The sequence below is a fragment of the Podarcis melisellensis genome, assembly GCF_964234715.1.
Source record: "Podarcis melisellensis genome assembly, chromosome: 10".
Lineage (NCBI taxonomy): Eukaryota > Metazoa > Chordata > Lepidosauria > Squamata > Lacertidae > Podarcis > Podarcis melisellensis.
In genome coordinates this window covers 34065927-34085547 of record NC_138542.1, presented here as the reverse complement: position 1 = coordinate 34085547, position 19621 = coordinate 34065927, and the positions used below count along the sequence as shown (strand labels likewise).

The following is a 19621-nucleotide window of genomic DNA, read 5'->3' as shown; positions in this document are numbered from 1 at the left end:
TGGCAGCGTGGCAATACCACCCCCCTCAGGGATGACACCTGGGACAGACCGCACCCCCCGCACCCCCTTCCTCTGCCAGTGACTGTGGGCCCTCACACATAGGGGTTACTAACCATGTGGAAGCCTAATGCATGGAAGCCTGTGCACAAGCAGCAGCTATTCATCCCTAGGCTTTTTAGTGCAGACATCCATGCCAACTCCTGAACACCTGGGGTGACCCAGCTGTGTGCCTGATGCCAGGGCCAGCAGTGCAACTCCACTCTCTACTCATTGGGCCTACCCTGTGTATGACTTGGTTGAACATCAATCAATGTTACAATTGATTTTTTTTTATTACATAGTTTCCATTTACGTAATTGTAAGCTGCCTCAAGTGTTTTGCAGAACAATGGGATATAAATATTTTGATAAATAAATAGTGTTACCCACATCATTGTAACGCTGAACTGAAGTGGGCAGTTGAGATCATTAAGGAATTTCTTCACAGTGTTGATCTCCACTACAGAGCTGTGAAAAAGGAATGTGGCTGATAGCATAAATAGTGAGAACATATTTCCTGTTGTATTTGTTGTTGGTTTATTAGCAATTGGAATTCACATGTTGACTTTGCCCACTGCTTTCATTATTTGTTCTCCTCGCAATTCATGAGCATTTTTAGGTTCAAAAGTAGCTTGCATGAAGAATGTTTATTTTTGCTTGTGCCGATCTTAACTAATACTGTGAATTATTTTTACAGAATAAGGACTAGGTCAGCATTAACTGAAAATGTGCTTTCCAACAAATTACGCTTTGATGGTAGAATACTATCAAGGTATGTCTAAAACTTTAAAAGTATTTTGTAACACAAGTATGTTTTAACTGAGGATGCTACTTTCATGTCTATATCTTACTCCAATAGTTTCTAATAAGATAATGAAATAATATTGCATGCTTTTCCCTGAGGAAGTCTTGGAAGAAAGGCAACCCAGGGTGGCAGACTAGGTGAGGAATCCTTCTGTATAAGAGCTGGGAGGGTTGGAAGGAAGGGCAGCCCTTGGTGTCACTGGAAGATTATCTGATCACTGAGAAACAGTGGGTAAGATTGGAGTCACCATAAGCCACTGTGGAAATGGTGATAGTTTAGCTCCTTTGTGCGCTTTCTCTGTGTAAAATCAAACTGCTGCTGCTATTGAAGGAAAGAGAAGAGGGTCAGGTATGATACTGTCTTTTGTGGTTTTTATTAGTTTTTATTTTACTGCTTTGTTATTGTCTGAGGATCCAGCTAGCTAGCTAGACCATTACTGAATGGTTAAAAATTATTGTTTGACATATTAAGTATTGTGCTTTGTAAGGTTTCAATTGTTTACTTGAGACAATATGCATCTGGGCAGTGGTAGATAGAGGAGAGGAGGCACAGAATACTATTTTTTGCAAGGAGGCTATATATATATCACACTGCCCTGGTGTTGGCGTAATGGGGTAATTATCTTTAGATGCTCTTTTATTGTGGTTATTCACTGTTGAATTGTTGCTGATGACTTATGTGTTACTTTGTATGATTGTTTATCTGTTGGTTGTTAACCACCCTGAGCTTCAGTTCGAAGGAAGGACAGGATAATAAACTAAAAAGGCTACGTGTTAAATATTGCACAACCTGTGTACTGTGGCCTTAGTCTAACATTGCATGAACAAAACAGGGGGCTGCTGTATGCACATTTTAATGGATTGAAAAGCTCCATTCATAAATAAGAGTTTTGTGAATGTAGCCCCAAATTGTTAACAAAACTCTTTCATTTGCTTAGAGGAGGTAAGAGGTAGGGATTTGCCTGCAAGCATAGGAAGTAATTCATTTGTTCATTTACTTTGTATCTAGAGAATTATTCTTATGGTAGATGTTGATGTACCTAACGTGCCAAGTTCTTGTCTGTTTGGTTGATAGGGTTTCCACTATTTTTTTAAAAAAACTTACGATAGCTTCTGTTACCATTATAGAAATGGTCGCGATGCTTGTCGAGAACTGATTGGATTTTTCTTTGCATATGACAAATCTCTAACTGTATATGAATATCGGCAATTTGGTAAAAATAGGTACGTAGAACAAGGAATAACTTCAGAATTTTATCAAATCATTATTGCTCAGGAAATGAACTTAAAGGTTTGGTTTTGCTTTTTAATTTTGCACAGAACAAATGCTCTACCTTTCATTCAGAAGGGAGTTTATACTCATCAGTGTGGACAGAGAAAAGGAAAGCAATACTGTCTAAGTGATGTCTATGTTGTAAGTATGGTGAACCTCTGTGACAATGCTTACCTAAGGGCTTGTGGACCTGCATTTGTTAGGTGTGGTGATTTGATCTTTCTATAATATTTTACTCTAGTTCCTCAGTACTAAACTAGACAAATTAAGTTATCTTGATTTCTGTGGCCAAGGAAAAATGAGCCAGGAACAACATCTCAAAATTGGGGTGTGTGTGTGTGTTATTTAGTGGGCACAATGGGATCTGCCAAATTTGCAGGGAGGTGTTTTGACAGGTTGGAGAAAGACTGAATGTGTACCACAAGAAGTTTTGTAAGATTGGGCTCAGAGGTTGGAAGATAGCGGCACTTTCCAACTGTCTCTAAGTTGGAACAAAGCTGTGTTACTACAAAGATGGTTTGAAGAATGTTAATCTGGGAGTATTATGGAAAGGAGACATACATTTGCAAACTGAATAATCTGAAGTCTGTTGTTGAATTCATGGGTGGAGGTGGGGGCTTCCATAACACCTCAGTGCAAAAGTGTAAGTAAGCGGTAAAAATTCTACTAAGCGGTAAAAATCTACTTAATCAGGAGAAGCACCTGAAGATTGACTAAAGAAAACTGGAGGGTATGTAATGTGGCAGATGACATATGTATATTTGTGTAGTTTAGTGATGAGATTTTAGTTTAATGTTCCTATTTTGGTTTTAATATATTTCATAAGGCCAGTTGCCTAGGAAAAACAGGAATAAGTTCTAATGTGAGAAATGGGGGATACAGTGGTGCCTCGCTAGACGAAAAGAATCCGTTCCGCGATTCTCTTCGTCTAGCGGTTTTTTCGTCTTGCGGAGCAAGCCCATTGACAGCTTAGCGGATTAGCGCTACAGCTGTCAAGCGGCTTCCAGTGATCAGCTGTTAAGCGGCTTATCAGCGGAACAGCTGATAAGCGGCTTAGCGGCTTAAGAAAAGGGCGAAAAAAGCGAAAAAAACCTGCGGGGGGATGCAAGATTTTTTTCGTCTTGCGAAGCAACCCCATAGGGAAATTCGTTTTACGAAGCGCCTCCAAAACGGAAAACCCTTTCGTCTAGCGGGTTTTTCGTCTTGCGAGGCGTTCGTCTTGCGGGGCACCACTGTACTGCAGTAGCCTGGGCCAGCTTGGCAACTGCTGCTAAAGGAATCAGAATATTGGGAAAGTAACTGTTTGAACTGTTAGACTAGGGAGAGGAAGAGAAGGAATGGAGGGCTAGTGAGGAAGGAAAAAGTGTTGTGAGCATCTGGTGGGGGGAGAATGATCAAGTGCTGAAAGCAGCTGTGGGGGTAGAGACAGAACGAAGCAGTGTTGGGGAACAGGACTGGTTATGCACTGCAGTCTGGAGCAAAGTATGAGTGCCCCTTCTCAGGAACACCACACTATCATAAGGGACTTGACTGGGGAAAAGTGGTGCAGTGTCTGTTCATCGTACAAGAAAGGTAAAGCTATTCCTTCCTTCATTAGTAATATAGATAGTTTTAACAAAGGCATTTGTGTAGGCACTTTCCAGAGTGCGGACTTGGGAGTGTGACCCTCCACCTGTCACATGTCAGTGAATCTGCATTCTGTGCCTAAATCTTGGTTTTATGAATTGTTCTGTTGAATACAGTATATCAATTGTCAATAGTACTGTATTAGTGGAATAAGACTGCATGTCTTACTTTTCCCACAAGAGGGCAATCAGTAGCAGTCAGGAAGGGGTTATTAATTGCTAACTTTTATAATCAAATTGCAACAGCTTTGTTTAACTAACTGCAAAATGCAATGGCATGTTTTTTGCAAATTGATCATAATTTATTAGAATCTAAAAGGATTTACTGCAAAAATTTAAGACACCACAGCTGTCATTTTTAGGTGTATTGTTTTAGATGTTGCTATTCTTTTTAGCATTCAAGGAAAACAACTAATTGCTTAATAATAGGTGACAGAAGAATTGTGTTCACTTTTTATTATATGGTCCAGAACCTTGCGTGTGAACTAAATGTGTAAATTAATTTGAAGAGGTGCCAAATTATACCGGGAAGTTAATACAAAGAGAATACTATTGTGAGGTTTTTGCAATCATTCTGTGAACAGAGGGATAAAGCAAACTTGGGCTTTTGAGAATTATTTGGAGCAGTCTTTGATTCTGCCACAATTGAGTCTCTAGTAACAAGTTTGTAGCTGGATAATAGGGTATTGCAAGCTCCTCTGTATTTCCTCCATGGTCATAGGGCTATCACAGCAGTTAGGATAGTTTTGTTAGCTGCTCCTTTGTTCCTCAGTGCATGTATTGAAAGAGACTTCTGTAGTATTACATTTTGGAAATAAACAATTGAAGCTCTTAAGGGTAGATAGATTCTTCGTAACTAGTCATTGTTAAAGATGTCACATCATGGGGGGCACATCACCTTGAACTGGTGAACACTCTTAATTCATATTGCTATGAATCACTAAATACTGCTTTTCTCTTCCCCAATCCAATTCCCATAACTAGACATGTCTTTAATTGAGTGCACCACTTTGAATGCATTTGTTCATGTCACTGTACTTGTAATTGTTCTAGTGACTAGAACTTTTCCAGGCTATGCAAGTAGAGAGGTTCTATGACAATGGGAGCAATCAACAAAGGCAGGGAGCAGATAAAAATCATGTTACTAAATGAGGGTATTGTTAGGAAATAGAGCTAACTTACTGCAGGCACTTGGGGCATTGTGGGAATAGACAAGGTATTTGGGTGGAATGGAGCTTGTGGGTGGCTGGTTGGCAGAATGAGCAAGGACAGCTGAGGATTGAGAGTTCTAACTGAATAGTAGTTATTGTTGCTAGTATTGCTAGAGAACATTAGATAAACTGCTTAGAAGAAAGAAGAAGATTGAGTATAGGAACCAAATGGTGTCTGTGCTTGCATAAGACAAACATATGTGAAATTGTTCATTTTTATGAAAATAGTAGTGATGAGTGAGTTATATTTTATGAAATATTGTAAATCACTTTTATTGCTGACAGGGAGCAGACCTAACTTTTTTGAGTGTGCAACACCCTGCCCTTCCAGAAAGTATGAAACAGAAACCAGTATTTACAATCCGTGTCACAAATATTGATGAAACTGCTAGAGCTTTTCTAAAGTAAGTGAATTTAGTTTAACGTGTCAGATTTTATTTCTTGTCTTGAAAATATGTTCACAAATAAAGGTTTATGTTGACTTGGGAGATTTGGGGTTTTTCCTGGATCTCGATGGGCATAAGTGTTATATCTGATTAGACAGATACTGTGAAGCTGAAATTACTAAGATGGGGAAGTGGGAGGGTCATAATCCTTCCCTTTATGAAGCTCCAGATAAATGGAGGAAACATACAGGCAGCACTATATTACATTAATACATTATTATGATCTCTTTCAGAAAATGCAACTGTGAAATTTTATCTGAAGGGGGAATCTAGTGTTGTGGGTGGTGAGGGGCTCCTTAATACTTTCTCCTCAGGCTATTTCCCTCCTTTAGCTGCTGGACCCTGCAAGAAAAAAGAAACAGCACAAATTTCTCTTCAAACTGCAGCTGTAGCATATCCATTTTATAAAACAAAACACTTTCTGTAAAAAAAAAAAAAGCAATGCGTTATATCCTCAAAAGGTGGAAATTAATCAGCAGTTATTCTGTTGAAGATAAAGGGAACCCTGAAGTAGGGAGCAGAACAAGAATGGAGAAAATATATGGGGCTGGATCTACACTGATCTTTTAAACGTTATTATAACAATAGTAGATACATTGTTATAAAATGTCACCTTACCTTTAGCATGCAGTTTCCCTATGGCTGGTGGCTCGTTGCTCTGCAGTGCCCTCTGGTATCACATTTTAATAACATATTATTAATGTTATAAACCACGAGTGTAGATCCACCCATGCCACTTTCATTCCTGTAATCCTTGATCTGTACTTCTAGGACTTCTCTGATAGCATAGCAGGCCTAAGGTTTAGAGATCATCAGTAAAATCATAGTGGGGTTTTTTGGAGGTGAGTGAGGGAAAGAACTCTTTAGCAAGACAAATTAGAAGAGAGGTAGTAATTAGAAGCAAGGATTGTAAAGATGCTAAAATGACAAGATGGGTGGTGGTTGGATAATCTTCTAAACTGGGTGGAAATATGCAACTTATTTTGAATTGGGTTGAACTCCTTCTGAAGAATCAAGCTCTGATTGACCAGGTTGTGTAGGTAACTAAGAGGACTCATACTAGTTTTGACTGGTTTGCCAACCTAAGAAAGGGTGCTTCTTGGCACTTGAATAAATTGGTTTCAAAAAATACTGAATTTTGATCAGTCACTATAAAGCATTTTATAAATTACAAATAACTGCCTTTTCCTAGCATACTTGTAGGTGGTAATTTGAATAGATCTATGAAAGTTAACTTCTGTTATGTGTAGCGTGGTTCTAATGAATTAATATATTATAGGAAGTTTGATGTGGAAAATGAGGAATATGCTATCAAGCAAGAAGGTGAAGACAATATTATTTTACGGAATGTTCAAGGTTTGTATATCCCATGCCATGTGCCTTCATGGAAGGATGGCTTTTGTTTTTTAACTATATTAAATTATCTAGGCGTAAAATCCTACTTTTATTTACTATTATTACTATTATTATGTTTTCCAGTAAAAAAGGAGCTGCTGGTACTTTGTACCAGTGAGTGCTTTCACAGAAAAAGCCCTGATTATTAATATTTATTTGCTGCTTGCTACAAAAAACTTGTCTTATAGCAACTTACAATTTCTTTCAAAAAGCATATAATTCCAAATTAAAATATATCAAAAAATTGTTGACTTAAAGTGCTCATCCTGCAATAACATAAAAAGGATACATACTCCCCCACCCAACTAAAGTGGAAACAGCAATTAAGAGCAGAATGCCAGCTAGAATCGCTACTGCTTTTACATATAAACTGAATGTACCTGCCTATCTTATCCCTTTTATTTATGCTGCCACCACTGATTTTTTTCTAGGAAAACGTGCCGGTACTCACCATGAAGTTGTTATAGTAAGTGCCACACTTTTTAACAACAACAAAAGAGGTGCTGGTATTTCGTGCCCTTGAGTACCCCTTGAAAAAAAAAAGCACTGGCTGCCACTATTAAATTATTAAAAAGTTCCTATTCATATAACACACAATACTTGATTTAGTCATGGGATGAAAAGGCCGGAGACTTAATTTTAAAAGTCAAGCAATTACTTATTAAAACTTGTTTATAGTATTATATAACCAGATTATTTGCAGGTCAGATGCTAGATTTAAAAGATATTAGCTTTAAAGAGGTATCTCTTTTCTTGTCCTGGTACTCTTCTGTATTCTAAGCCAGTAGCCAATTACCCTTATCTTCTTTTCTCTCTAGCTAACTCAGGTTTTACAGAGGACTTCGCCTGAAGTCTTCTCTTTGGTCAAGGTTCTTTTCCTCATGGGCTTTATAAAGGATTCAACCTGGGCAGGAATCACTGTGTCTTGAGCACTGTGGAGAAAAGCTGTATATATGTTTGTTTATGTTTATGTTTTTAAATGAAAATAGTTTGTAACTGATTTGAGGCCTTGTACTGTTATGATGTTGTAAGCCTATGTAACAGTAGATCTTGGTGACAGATTCTGGCAGAGGAGATAAGAGACCTATTGCTTCCAAGATTTTATTAAGTGGGTCCAGGATCAGGTAAATCCAGTCTGATTGATCTAGGTGACAGCAGAATGATTGAGGTTCCATTCATATGGGTGTTAACTAGGTTTTGACAGTTGAGGAGTGGGGCGATAGTGATTTGATGAGGGCAGTGTGAGATATAAGACCAGACAATAAATAACAGAGAGGAAACTGAAGCTCATAATGTAATACTCAAGTGTGTTATGCTTGTCCAATAAAGATCAGCAGTAGTAAGCCAGGTGCTGACTTGTTCTAAGACGCTGTCCTGTATATAGATTTTGCCAGAGGAAGGTTGCACAGGTGAATTTCTAAAGTTGGCCAAACTGTCCAAACAGCTAGAAATACAACCGACTCTCAACTTGTGCTGGGGTTAAGTTCTGGGGTTGATGCATAAAGCCAAATTCATGTTTAGTCAAAACACCCTCTCTCTGCACTGCCAAACACTCTCCCAAGGTGAGTGCAATGGTGGGTATGATTGCCAACGTTTTTCTCTACCCAGATGTCCATACCCTTTAATTTTTTTTCAGCCAAGCACATAAAGATGAATTTGCACAAGTTAATTGTGCGTGAATTGCTAGTTGATTGTACAACTAGAGGAGCTTTTGGTTGTAGATGCAGATTGTCTCCAATACCTGGACTGGGTTTTGTGTGTATTTGATTGGGGTGGAATCTTAAGGAATTTTGTCTCCAGTGAAAGGCGCTTGGAGGTTGTTGTCAACAACGGCGTCTCTTGAGTCTTCAGAAACTGTTAACAAATGCCTTTAAGACCCCAGTGTATCCCTTTCTGTAAATAGCATCCTTTGAATAAACCAACAATCTTAGTTTAAAGTTCATCTAGTGGTGCTGTCCCTTCTCATGCCTAAGCCTACAGTACATGCTCTTAGAAGATTTGGAAGGCATTCTGACTGAATGGGTGGCATTCAGTTTTTAAAAGGGTTGATAGCTAAACCTCTGTGTTTATATACAAGTGAAGCTGTGGAAGCCCAGTGTATCCAACACAGAGAATTGTCCACAGCTGACAGATCTGGGTTCTGTTATTTTAGAGCTGCTGTTTTACTCTTTCTTTCTCTGCAGACTTTCTAAGAATTTCAGCCATGGTGTCCTGGCTGCTTCTCCCTGGACAACTACATGCTGCCACTAGGACCTCTCACGCCTCCAGCTGCTTCCTCTTGACAGCAGGGGCTTCTTCAGCTCCCATTCTTGTCATACTCTCTTTTTTGTCTTCTCTCAGACTCTGATTCCAGACTCTCCCACAGTAGCGCTGTGTCTGCCCTTTTATTCTTTCCTGTCAGACTCCTTTAACCAATCAAAAGGGTCTCTCTGACATGCCATTGGCCTTTAATTAAGGACCAGTGAGTTCAAATGGAACGTCCATTAAATGGTCTGTTACAGCTTGGCCTTTTTGATTCTCTTGACCCATGTAAATGTAACAGTCTCTGGTGCCAGCAGACATAATGGAAAATTTCACAAGACACAGTCACCTCTTTAGTAATTATACATACATAGCTGTCTATTGGTTTTGTATACATTATATCTTCCAGGCCTCTGTTAGAGGTAAATCTACCATCACATTCAGCAAACTATTTACAATTCAAACAGTTTTTATAACGTAACGACATTAACTTGTGTAACTTTCATTTCATAATGTTCTCCATGTTCTTGGATTTAAAAAAAAAATGTTTCTGATGATATTTATTCCATTTTATTCCATTTGTGTCAGTGAATAACTATAATTCTTAGTTACAACCTAAAGTCCTTTTATTCTGCGACATGTAATAATGTTAATAGTTTATTAACATTATTACATGTCCAGAATAAATGGACTTTAGGTTGTTATTAAGAAATATAGTTATTTACTGATGCAAAACAAAAGCTTTATGTATCCATTTATTTGTTTACTTTATTTATTTAAGGTTATCTCTTAGCACAGAGGAAGAAAATATTTTTGCATGCACAAGGTCTGAGGTTAAATACACAGCAACGCCAGTGAAAAATATCTCATGTAGCAGGACTTTCAAAGTCCTCTGCCTAAGACCTTGGAGAATAATTATAAGTCAGAATAGACAATATTAAAATGTTCCCTGCTTTTACCTTTTTCCCCCAGACAGGCTAAGAGAAAAACTAAGTAAAAGAGGAGTTCGTACAATTACAAGATTAGGAAAGTATTTCCGGGAGCTGGAAAAGAAACAACATGGAATTCTTACAAAAGCGGACTTCAAACAAGCGCTGAAAGTGTTTCGTTTAGACATTTCTGAAAAGGTATGCTGTCATGAACCCACTCTTCTGAGGGAATCTGCTGATCCCCATCTGCAAACAACCTAGTATGTTCCATCTAAAAAACTACTCTGGGTATATCTCAGAGTAAATTGCTGCCACCAACCCTCTATGGATTGTTTCTTTCCCAGGGTAGAAAGCAGCTTCCCTGTACCAGTCTAGAACAGTTAAATGTATTTTTATTTAGAGAACACGGAGTTGGCATCAGCAGAACAGGTAACTTAGAAAGGAAAAGAAAAATATAAAAACTTGCCTTCTCTAGCTCTGTATAAAATAAGTTGCTTGGAATCAACATTTAACATATTTGTATGGAACATGGACAGAGATTTTTATGCTGACATACACATCCTCCTTTTCAAAAATTTACTTCTGGGAGGCAGAGTTCTTTTGGAATTCTTGTTTCAAGCAAGTATGAGAAGTCAGGCTGGTTGTCAGTAGTAATCTATTCCAAACCTCATAGTTTATCTAGCTCAATACAAGTCAGAGACAATCTCCCTCCCACCCACTTCCCTCATTGCTACTGTAGAGGCTTCTAAGGTGACAGAGAGACTGGTTGACCTCTTCTCTCTCCCACCCCAACAGCGCTGTTGCCTGGACATCATTAATATGCTTGACATTATGTTAAGGTCAAAATATTTCTTCCATTATAACCTAGGACAAATAATCTGCACCTTACATCTGGTTTACTTGGAAAATACAATTTGCTTCTACTGTGCCATGTTAAAATTAAAACACTTAATCTTGAAGTCTGCATCTATATTGAAATTGTTTTAAATACGTTTTTTACTGTTTTGTCACCTGTTTGCTGCCCTGTACATCTTTGGGATGAGGAATAGGATAGAAGTTTAATAAATAAAAACTTGGCCTCTGCCATTGTTGTGTTATGTGGTAGTGTTAGGCTATGTGCTGAATTGCAACTTATTTGACACAAAATTCTTTAATTTTAGGAGTTTGAATCTTTGTGGTTAATGCTTAATGACAACAGAAATGATGAAGTTGATTATGCTGAGTTTACTCGTGCCATCCTTGGTGAAATGAATGAATATAGGAAAGCATTTGTGAGAAAAGTAAGTGGGTTTTAAATATATACATATATGTAGTTTAAGTACATATCTGTGTGGATCACAGCAGACTGTGGGGGGTTCTTAAAGAAATGGGAATGCCTGACCACCTTATCTGTCTCCTGAGAAATCTCTATGTGGGACAAGAAGCAACAGTTAGAACTGGATATGGAACAACTGATTGGTTCAAAATTGGGAATGGGGTACAACAAGGCTGTATATTGTCTCCCTGCTAATTTAACTTATATGCAGAATACATCATGCGAAAGGCTGGACTGGATGAATCCCAAGCCGGAATTAAGATGGCTGGAAGAAATATCGACAACCTCAGATATGCAGATGCCACAACTTTGATGGCAGAAAGTGAGGAGGAATTAAATAATCTCTTAATGAGAGTGAAAGAGGAGAGTGCAAAATATGGTCTGAAGCTCAACATCAAAAAAACTAAGATCATGGCCACTGGTCCCATCACATCCTGGCAAATAGAAGGGGAAGAAATGGAAGTAGTGAGAGATTTTACCTTCTTGGGCTCCATGATCACTGCAGATGGTGACAGCAGTTACGAAATTAAAAGACGCCTGCTTCTTGGGAGAAAAGCGATGACAAACCTAGACAGCTAAAAAGCAAAGACATCACCTTGCAACAAAGGTCTGTATAGTTAAAGCTATGGTTTTCCCAGTAGTTATGTATGGAAGTGAGAGCTGGACCATAAAAAAGGCTGATCGCCGAAGAATTGATGCTTTTGAATTGTGGTGCTGGAGGAGACTCTTGAGAGTCCCGTGGACTGCAAGAAGATCAAACCTATCCATTCTTAAGGAAATCAGCCCTGAGTGCTCACTGGAAGGACAGATCCTGAAGCTGAGGCTCCAATACTTTGGCCACCTCATGAAAAGAGAAGACTCCCTGGAAAAGACCCTGATGTTGGGAAAGATGGAGGGCACAAGGAGAAGGGGACGACAGAGGACGAGATGGTTGGACAGTGTTCTCGAAACAACCAACATGAATTTGTAGAAACTCCGGGAGGCAGTGGAAGACAGGAGTGCCTGGCGTGCTCTGGTCCATGGGGTCACGAAGAGTCGGAAACGACTAAACAACAAGTTTAAATACAGATAACTAAGAAGTACTCATCTGCTTAATGCTTTATTGTTAAATGCTATCTAGTATGCAATATATATACTTTAAGATCATTAATCACTATATGTTTTGAAGAAAAGTTTACTTCCTCTGGTTTGTCATTTAACAGTTCTTGTTGCCTTTATAATAATTGACTTGCCCTGTTGACTTTTCTGGAACAACAAATCAATACCTTTGAAACTGCAACCAGAATTCTGCAAGTGTTGATACAAATTTTACTCATATGATTTGATTCTGTACTCCTTTTGGGGGCAGGGATGGGTGATTGAGACTGGATAAGTTTTTAAAATTTGTTTCTTACCATCTGTAAAAGAGGAATACTGTATCAGTTTTCTGATAAATATTTCCAGATTGTGTCATTATTAAAAAACTAATCATGATTTCATTTACTTAAAGCGTTTCTATACCATCCTTCTTAATATTTATTATAAGCATTTCAGTTTGTAATTTGTTTCTCTGTCTTTGCTCTCTTTCAGTCCCTCTTCCTCTCTTTTGCACTTTTTGCATGCATAACCCCACAAAATGTGACTCCTTAAGGCCAGAAATTGGTTATGCGTGCCACAATAATGCACTGCAAATATCAAAACAAATTAAAGGCATGCACTGCAAAATAGTCTTTCACCTGCAGGTCTGTTTTGCATGCTAGAATAAAGGTATCATTCCGGGTATTTAATCCTATGGTCCTTGAACCTGTTAGGCATTTCACTTTGTGAAAATATAACTCCTGTTTTGAACAGTACCAATCTTTTTTTTTCTTCCTTTGGCAACGGATGTGCAGAAAGAGAGAGGAATTTTATTTCTAGGTCATTTGAATAAAATTTGTCAGTTGGTGAGAAAATGAGTGAGTCAGTGAGAAAATGCTTTATGCATCAGGCAGAAAAAAGTGTTAATGAATTGGCAGTGTTGACCCTCCCCCAAAATATAAAAAACAAAACAAAACCCTTCACCCTAAACAGGCTTGTGGGCATGAAATACCTGACTTGGATCCATGTAAGTTACACTCACAGTACGAAATTGATGCACTTAAGTTAGTCAGGTCTATTAATTTCAGTGGGCTTAGTCTTTGAGTAGGAATAACATTGGAGACAATTTATATTTTGACGTAAAAGTCATTAAACAGCCTGCTTTCCTGATACCAGTTACAAAAGTTACAGTTTTAAATTGTATGCCACTTCAATACATTTTTTAAAAAGTGGTATATAAATACTTCAATAAATAAATAAAAAAATTAAATGCTTGCTTCCAGTGAAGTGTGTGTAGTTAAGCACACCCAGCTATTTACTTTACTATTCCATTTTTTATCTTTCTCCAAACCCAACATGGGGGTGTAGGTTCATAACTAAGATGATTTCTTTACTTATGGTTTTGTTTTTTTAAAATGCACATTCTGTCTTTTTAAGGTCAGGCCAACCAATTAATTCTTATCATTCAAGATGCCAGGTGTATGTGAGCATAATTTGTGTTTCTCTTCCTTGCTCTTTTCTGACCGTTGTCTTTGTTTCAGGCTTATATGAAGCTAGATTATAACAAAACTGGCAGTGTTCCTATGACAGATATCAAGAAATGTTATTGTGCTATAAAACATCCTCAAGTCGTAGCAGGTAATTAATGTACAAGAAAGTAATTGTTGATTTGTCTTGTTATCAACATCGTATTATCTATCCCACTTCTTCTGACAAGCCCAACAACACAAAGTGAAAGGACGATGTCTATTCTGACCTCTCTGAACTTGTGGGGAAGGCGAGTCACTCATATTGTGTGCCCTGTTTTGGTGTAAATGGCAAAAGGTGGTTGTTGTTGTTGTTTGCCACAACTGCATTCTCTTGGCCTAACTGGAATAAGAGGCTGGTACTCCCTTAGGACTTCTAAGATGTGCCACAGGATGGGAGGGACTGAGGTTACAACAATTAATGACTGGTCACAAAGGCTATTTGTGGATGCCTAAGTTTGTCCATGGGGGGGGGGGAATACTTGTTTTGATTAAGTACCAGATTTCCACATACATATCTTTGAACAGATACCATTACAACCTTTTGGTACCACAATAAGCTGTAATGAACTCTGCTGAACACGTGACAAAAAATTAACATGTGCTCATTTATCCCAAGGCGAGTGGTCAATACTGTGTCCATCGTATAGTCTGAAAAGGTATGAAGAAGACTCACAAAGTATACAGAAACTCTGTGATCGAATTCCCAGCCCTCTCAATACTGATGTAACAACCCAGGGAGAAGGGCTCAAAGCTTTTTGCTTTGGGTTGATAGTGATTGAAAGGAGTAGATGCCTTGCTTTCTGACCCATTTTAGTCACACTTTGGGAATGTGGGAAAGAGGGGAGCTAGCATCTTCTTGTCAACAATTCACATCTTATTTGAATGGCTTGCCTTACATTTTGATAATAAAGTTACCAACCGACTCAAAAAATGGACTATCCTGCTCCAGTGCTTTTAACAGCAACTAAGGTTTAATTTGTGATAATTGAACTTGAAAATATTGTCTGAAATATGAATACGAGTATTAATTATAATCATTGTGATATTGGAAACAGGGTAGTGATTCTTTCTTACTTTCTTGGTTTATTTAATTTAGAAAAAATATGGTGCAAAATGGCTTTGAAAAATGGTTATATCATGGACATAGCAATGATGGCTGGTAACTTCCAAGCCACTATTCTGTGTATATTTATCAAGAATTCTTCAAATCCATACTATTGAGCAATATTGCTTTGTTTAATTTCCTCATTCATATCTACAGATTGGGATAATGAAAGACTAAAAAAACTGAGATAAAATTCCCTTTGACCTTCTCCTGCCTTGGTTTGCCTCCTGCAATTTTCACTTAAGAAATCCCTTTATGTTAATTTCTTATTGTACTTTTAATAACAATGACACATGGATTTTGATTTTGTTTATTTTTTTGGCTCTCTTGGCATCCCTGCTAATAATAAGCAATATTTTAACAGGTGATGCAACAGAAGAAGAAATTAGATCTTCATTTCTGGAAACTCTGGAGGATGCCTGCAGCAATGCTAATGAAGTGTCATTCTGTGAGTTTGAGGACTATTATGAAGGATTAAGTATTGGCATTTTGGATGATGAAGATTTTGTTAACACATTAAGGAACCCCTGGGGTATTTAGTGTAAACGTCTAGGTGGGAAGCACTACCAGAATTTGAAACATGTTAACGTCTTGCATGAAAGTGTCTCAAATTAGCCTGAATAGTCTGAAGATATTTTAGTAATTTTTTAGAATGTTGTTTGTTCATCTCTTTTGAACTTTACACTTTTACACTCTGAATATTCTTAATATGAAAGCTGTGTTTTGGTACAAATTCAGAATATTTTCCTGCCTCTGAAAACTCTTATTAAGACTACATCCTAGATAAGGAAACTGTGTGTTTTGTTAAATCGGAACTGAGTAAAAGGAGATATGAGAGAGGAAGTTACAGGTTTGATCAATATAGTTAATTTGTTTAAGTGATTGTATGCAACAACTATACAATGACTGTTTCTAGTAAGTCTCTATAGATTTAGAAGTGCTTTTAAAAGGCTTATTACCAGAAAGGCTGATACTATTGCAATTCCCTACCAGTTTCTGACAGATCACACTACAAAATGTATCTACAACTCAGTGGTTTTCCCAGGTGTTTCCTATGTTTTTCTTTAAGTACAAACCCAATAGCATGGAAAGTTATATGCAGATGTGCTCTTACAACATTTTAGAAGTTGCCCATGGTAAGACTGACATGCATCTTATAGCAGCAGCTACATTTCTTGTTAACTGTAAATTTTATCTGAAAAGTGAGTTCTAATTGAAGCATTGTACTTTTATAAAATGATGTTTTGAAAACACATTGATTTCTTAGCTATTTCTAGAACTTGTTGTATATTTTACTTCTTCACCCATGTGCTTTCCTGATTGTGGGAGTGGTTGTTACATTGACAGCACATGACAACACCTACTGAAGATTTGTTTTATTGTGATTACTGGAAATGGTTGTGATTTTATATGATCTCATCTGTTATGTTTTAACTGAGTTGTATACCACTTTGAGATATATATATATAAATGCCTTGGTTGATGGGTATATGGTTTTCATATATTTATTGTTATGATCTGCCATTATTTTGGTTGGGTGTTGGTTTGCTTTTACTAAAAAGGTAGAGAACAGCTTATTTGATCTTAATGCGCACATTTTTTTTAATCATCCCACTAATATTATGTCTTTAAATTGTGCCTTTGAAATACAGATTATATTGATGCTGAAGAGATTTATTATTTTTATGCAGTAAAAAACCTTGGTAAGCTTGTTATGTGAAATATGCAATTTAATGTTAGAGACTTTTCATAACCAAATTTCATTTTTAATTATGTAGCATTAAACTATTATATACTAAACTATAACATTAAACTATGGATGTTTACTATGCATGCAAGTGTTGGCCTGTTTTATTATGTTATCCCACCTTTCATTTCAAGAACAAATATCAAGGCAGTTCACAAACAAATAAAATCCAAGAACAAAATAACAAGAATAAAACCAAGAATACAGTTACCTGTAATTAAAATACAACTACACTAAAATATCCATAATTAAAATATAAAATACGGAAGCTCAATAAAACAGCATAATAGTTAAAACAGTTAAAAACCATTAAAACTAAAATGAAAGCAGGATCTTCAATTCAGGAGATCTGGGAAATATTTTCCTAAACACCATACACCATACACCAACACTTGGTGGTACCATGCCTCTAATGTGCCTCCTGATAGCTCTTTCCAGGTCCTGGCTATGATTACCCCACCTGCAGTGATAAAATATCTTATTAGGTCCTCATTCATTAAATCCACATTTTGGTCCATAAACAAATTAAGTTTTTTTTTCAATTTCCAAGAAAGTTATGTTTCAGAAATCCTCTGGTTCCTTACAGTCCCACCACATGTGGAAATGTGTTCCAATTGAAGTGCAGCCCCTCCAGCATTTTGCAGAGGAGAGCAACCAAGATGATAAAGGGTCTGGAAACCAAGCCTTATAAGGAACGGTTGAGAGAGCTGGGTAAGTTTAGCTGGAAAAGAGGAGACTGATGAGAGGAGCTATGATAGCCACCTTCAAATACCTAAAGGGGCTGGCACATAGAAGATGGAGCAAGCCTGTTTTCTCCTGCTCTGGGGAGTGTGGCTCAAAGCAATGGATTCAAGTTGCAAGAAATGAGATTCCGACTAAACATCAGGAAGAACTTTCTGACAGTAAGAGCTGTTTGACCGTCAAACTGAGGTTGTGGACTGTCCTTCCTTGGAGGTTTTTAAGCAGAGGTTGGGTGGCCATCTGTCATTGATGCTTTCGTTGAGATTCCTGCATTGCAGGGGATTGAAATGGATGACTTTTGTGGTCCCTTCCAACTCTTAAGATTCTATGATTCTGTGACTCTGTTTTCTATTCAAATGTTTTCTTTCCTCCCAGCAATATTGGACGGTCTTGCTACTCAGAAATCAGTGGGTGGTGGCAGCTGTCAGTCCATGTTTGGTTTAATTCCAGTGAAAATGGCGAAGACATGTGCTAATTTTCTTACCTTGTGACCCATAGGGTGTGGAATGGTACAGAGAGGGATAAGGACTATCTGAAGGACCCCATCACATGACGCAGCTTAGTCACTTTTCAACAAATATCCATTGTGATGTGAGGAGAAGATTCCATTGTAGTAAAGTGTGAGTTAAATAGCTTAATTGGCTGAGGCAGCAATATTTTATTCTGTTTCAAACTTTATTAAGTGAATCCTTAATACTCTTTAGAGATCAGTCTAATTCCGAGATCCTGCTATTTTCCTCGACACAAATTAAATCCTGTAATCAAGCTGATACAAAGGTTTTTGCTACTGAATTATTTTTCTTTTATGACCGTGTTTACATAGGAGCACTAGAGACAACTGCATGTGGTATATGTGAATCCAGTAAACATGCCCGCACTGGGGTTCAATTAATCCCTACCCCTTCCCACAGTGTTTCAGAAACCAGAAAAAAGTACCCGAGATTTCAAAACTTGAAGCTTAAATGGCTGAGTTCACGTAGTGTTCTAAGGATAAGAGGATTTAAGGTGCTTGAATGTCAAGCCAGTGCTCCAATTTCACTCTTTTAAAAATAACATTTTGGAATGGCCTGAAAGCTTTCAACCTATACAGCTCTAGAGACGGGGGAGGGGGGAGGGACATGTGATTGTGTTGTAAAGCCTGTCTTAACATATATTTGCAGTTGTCTTAAAAGGAATCTTCTTTCAGGAGGAAAAAGCCTTGTGACACAAAACAGCCCCCTTCAGTTTGTATCAACTGCAAATCCATCCCCTACTGCAGCTGCACCCAGATAGGAAAATGAGATTGAGGTGGCTTTCCATCTGACTAATCCCATGTCATTTACAACTGAGAAAGCTATAAAACCACCACTTTGAATTCCAGTTGGAAACCTATCAGAAGCTAATTCAGATCCTGCAACATGCTCCTGAACTGGTGCTCTAATTAATCTGCAAAGCATGACATTCTGCATAAGCTTTAGACTTTTCAGTCTCTTAGGATGACATTCAGTCACAAAGAAACAAGGATATGGACAGTTGTAGCATAACCTTACAATGGAGACAAAATATAATACTTATTTTTCATGGCATAAATTAAAGGTACTCTAAATAGGATTAAAGGAAAGCATTAAAGGGCTACCAAGCCAGATGTCTTCTGCACTAAAGCTATTTGGCTGGTTAATCAAGGTTTACAAATGAATCTTGGAGTTAGAAGGTTTAGAATTGCTACAGGGACAAACTATTGGCTTCTTTTTAATTAGCATACTAAGTCAGAAATATGCAAATTATTCCATAACCTAAGAACAGTTTTGTAATCTACTACAGCATAGTGGCTTCATGTGCCTTTGGGTCTACTCTGCTAGAATGGCTGGTCCCTATATTTATTATGGCTCAATGTCACCCTGTGTTAGTTATTTTAGAGTGTCATTTATCTTTGTAGATTGAAAAGAGAAACAACAGACAGCAGAAGTGAGAGCCCGAACTATTGAGCTTCTGTGCTTCAAAGCTACAAGGCAATGAGGAAGAAGACCAGAAGCATTTAAAGCAGGCATAGACAAACTCAGCCCTCCAGATGTTTTGGGACTACAACTCCCATCATCCCTGACCACTGGTCCTCTTAGCTAGGGATGATGGGAGTTGTAGTCCCAAAACATCTGGAGGGCTGAGTTTGCCTATGCCTGATTTAAAGCA

The 19621-nt window shown here is 37.8% G+C and overlaps 1 protein-coding gene across 2 annotated transcripts in view; it reads left to right on the top strand.

Moving 5' to 3' along the window:
- CAPS2 (calcyphosine 2) overlaps nt 1-16798 on the top strand; it is a 29278-nt gene extending 12480 nt beyond the window's left edge. For both annotated transcript variants that reach the window (XM_081928047.1, XM_081928046.1), the window contains exons 11-19: nt 736-810; nt 1971-2066; nt 2163-2256; nt 5237-5355; nt 6677-6753; nt 10006-10160; nt 11123-11242; nt 13875-13971; nt 15332-16798. In XM_081928047.1, the coding sequence (XP_081784173.1) occupies nt 736-810; nt 1971-2066; nt 2163-2256; nt 5237-5355; nt 6677-6753; nt 10006-10160; nt 11123-11242; nt 13875-13971; nt 15332-15507 (1009 nt within the window). In that variant the 3' untranslated portion in view covers nt 15508-16798. The remainder of the gene's footprint in view (nt 1-735; nt 811-1970; nt 2067-2162; nt 2257-5236; nt 5356-6676; nt 6754-10005; nt 10161-11122; nt 11243-13874; nt 13972-15331) is intronic.
- Nucleotides 16799-19621: the final 2823 nt, after the last annotated feature.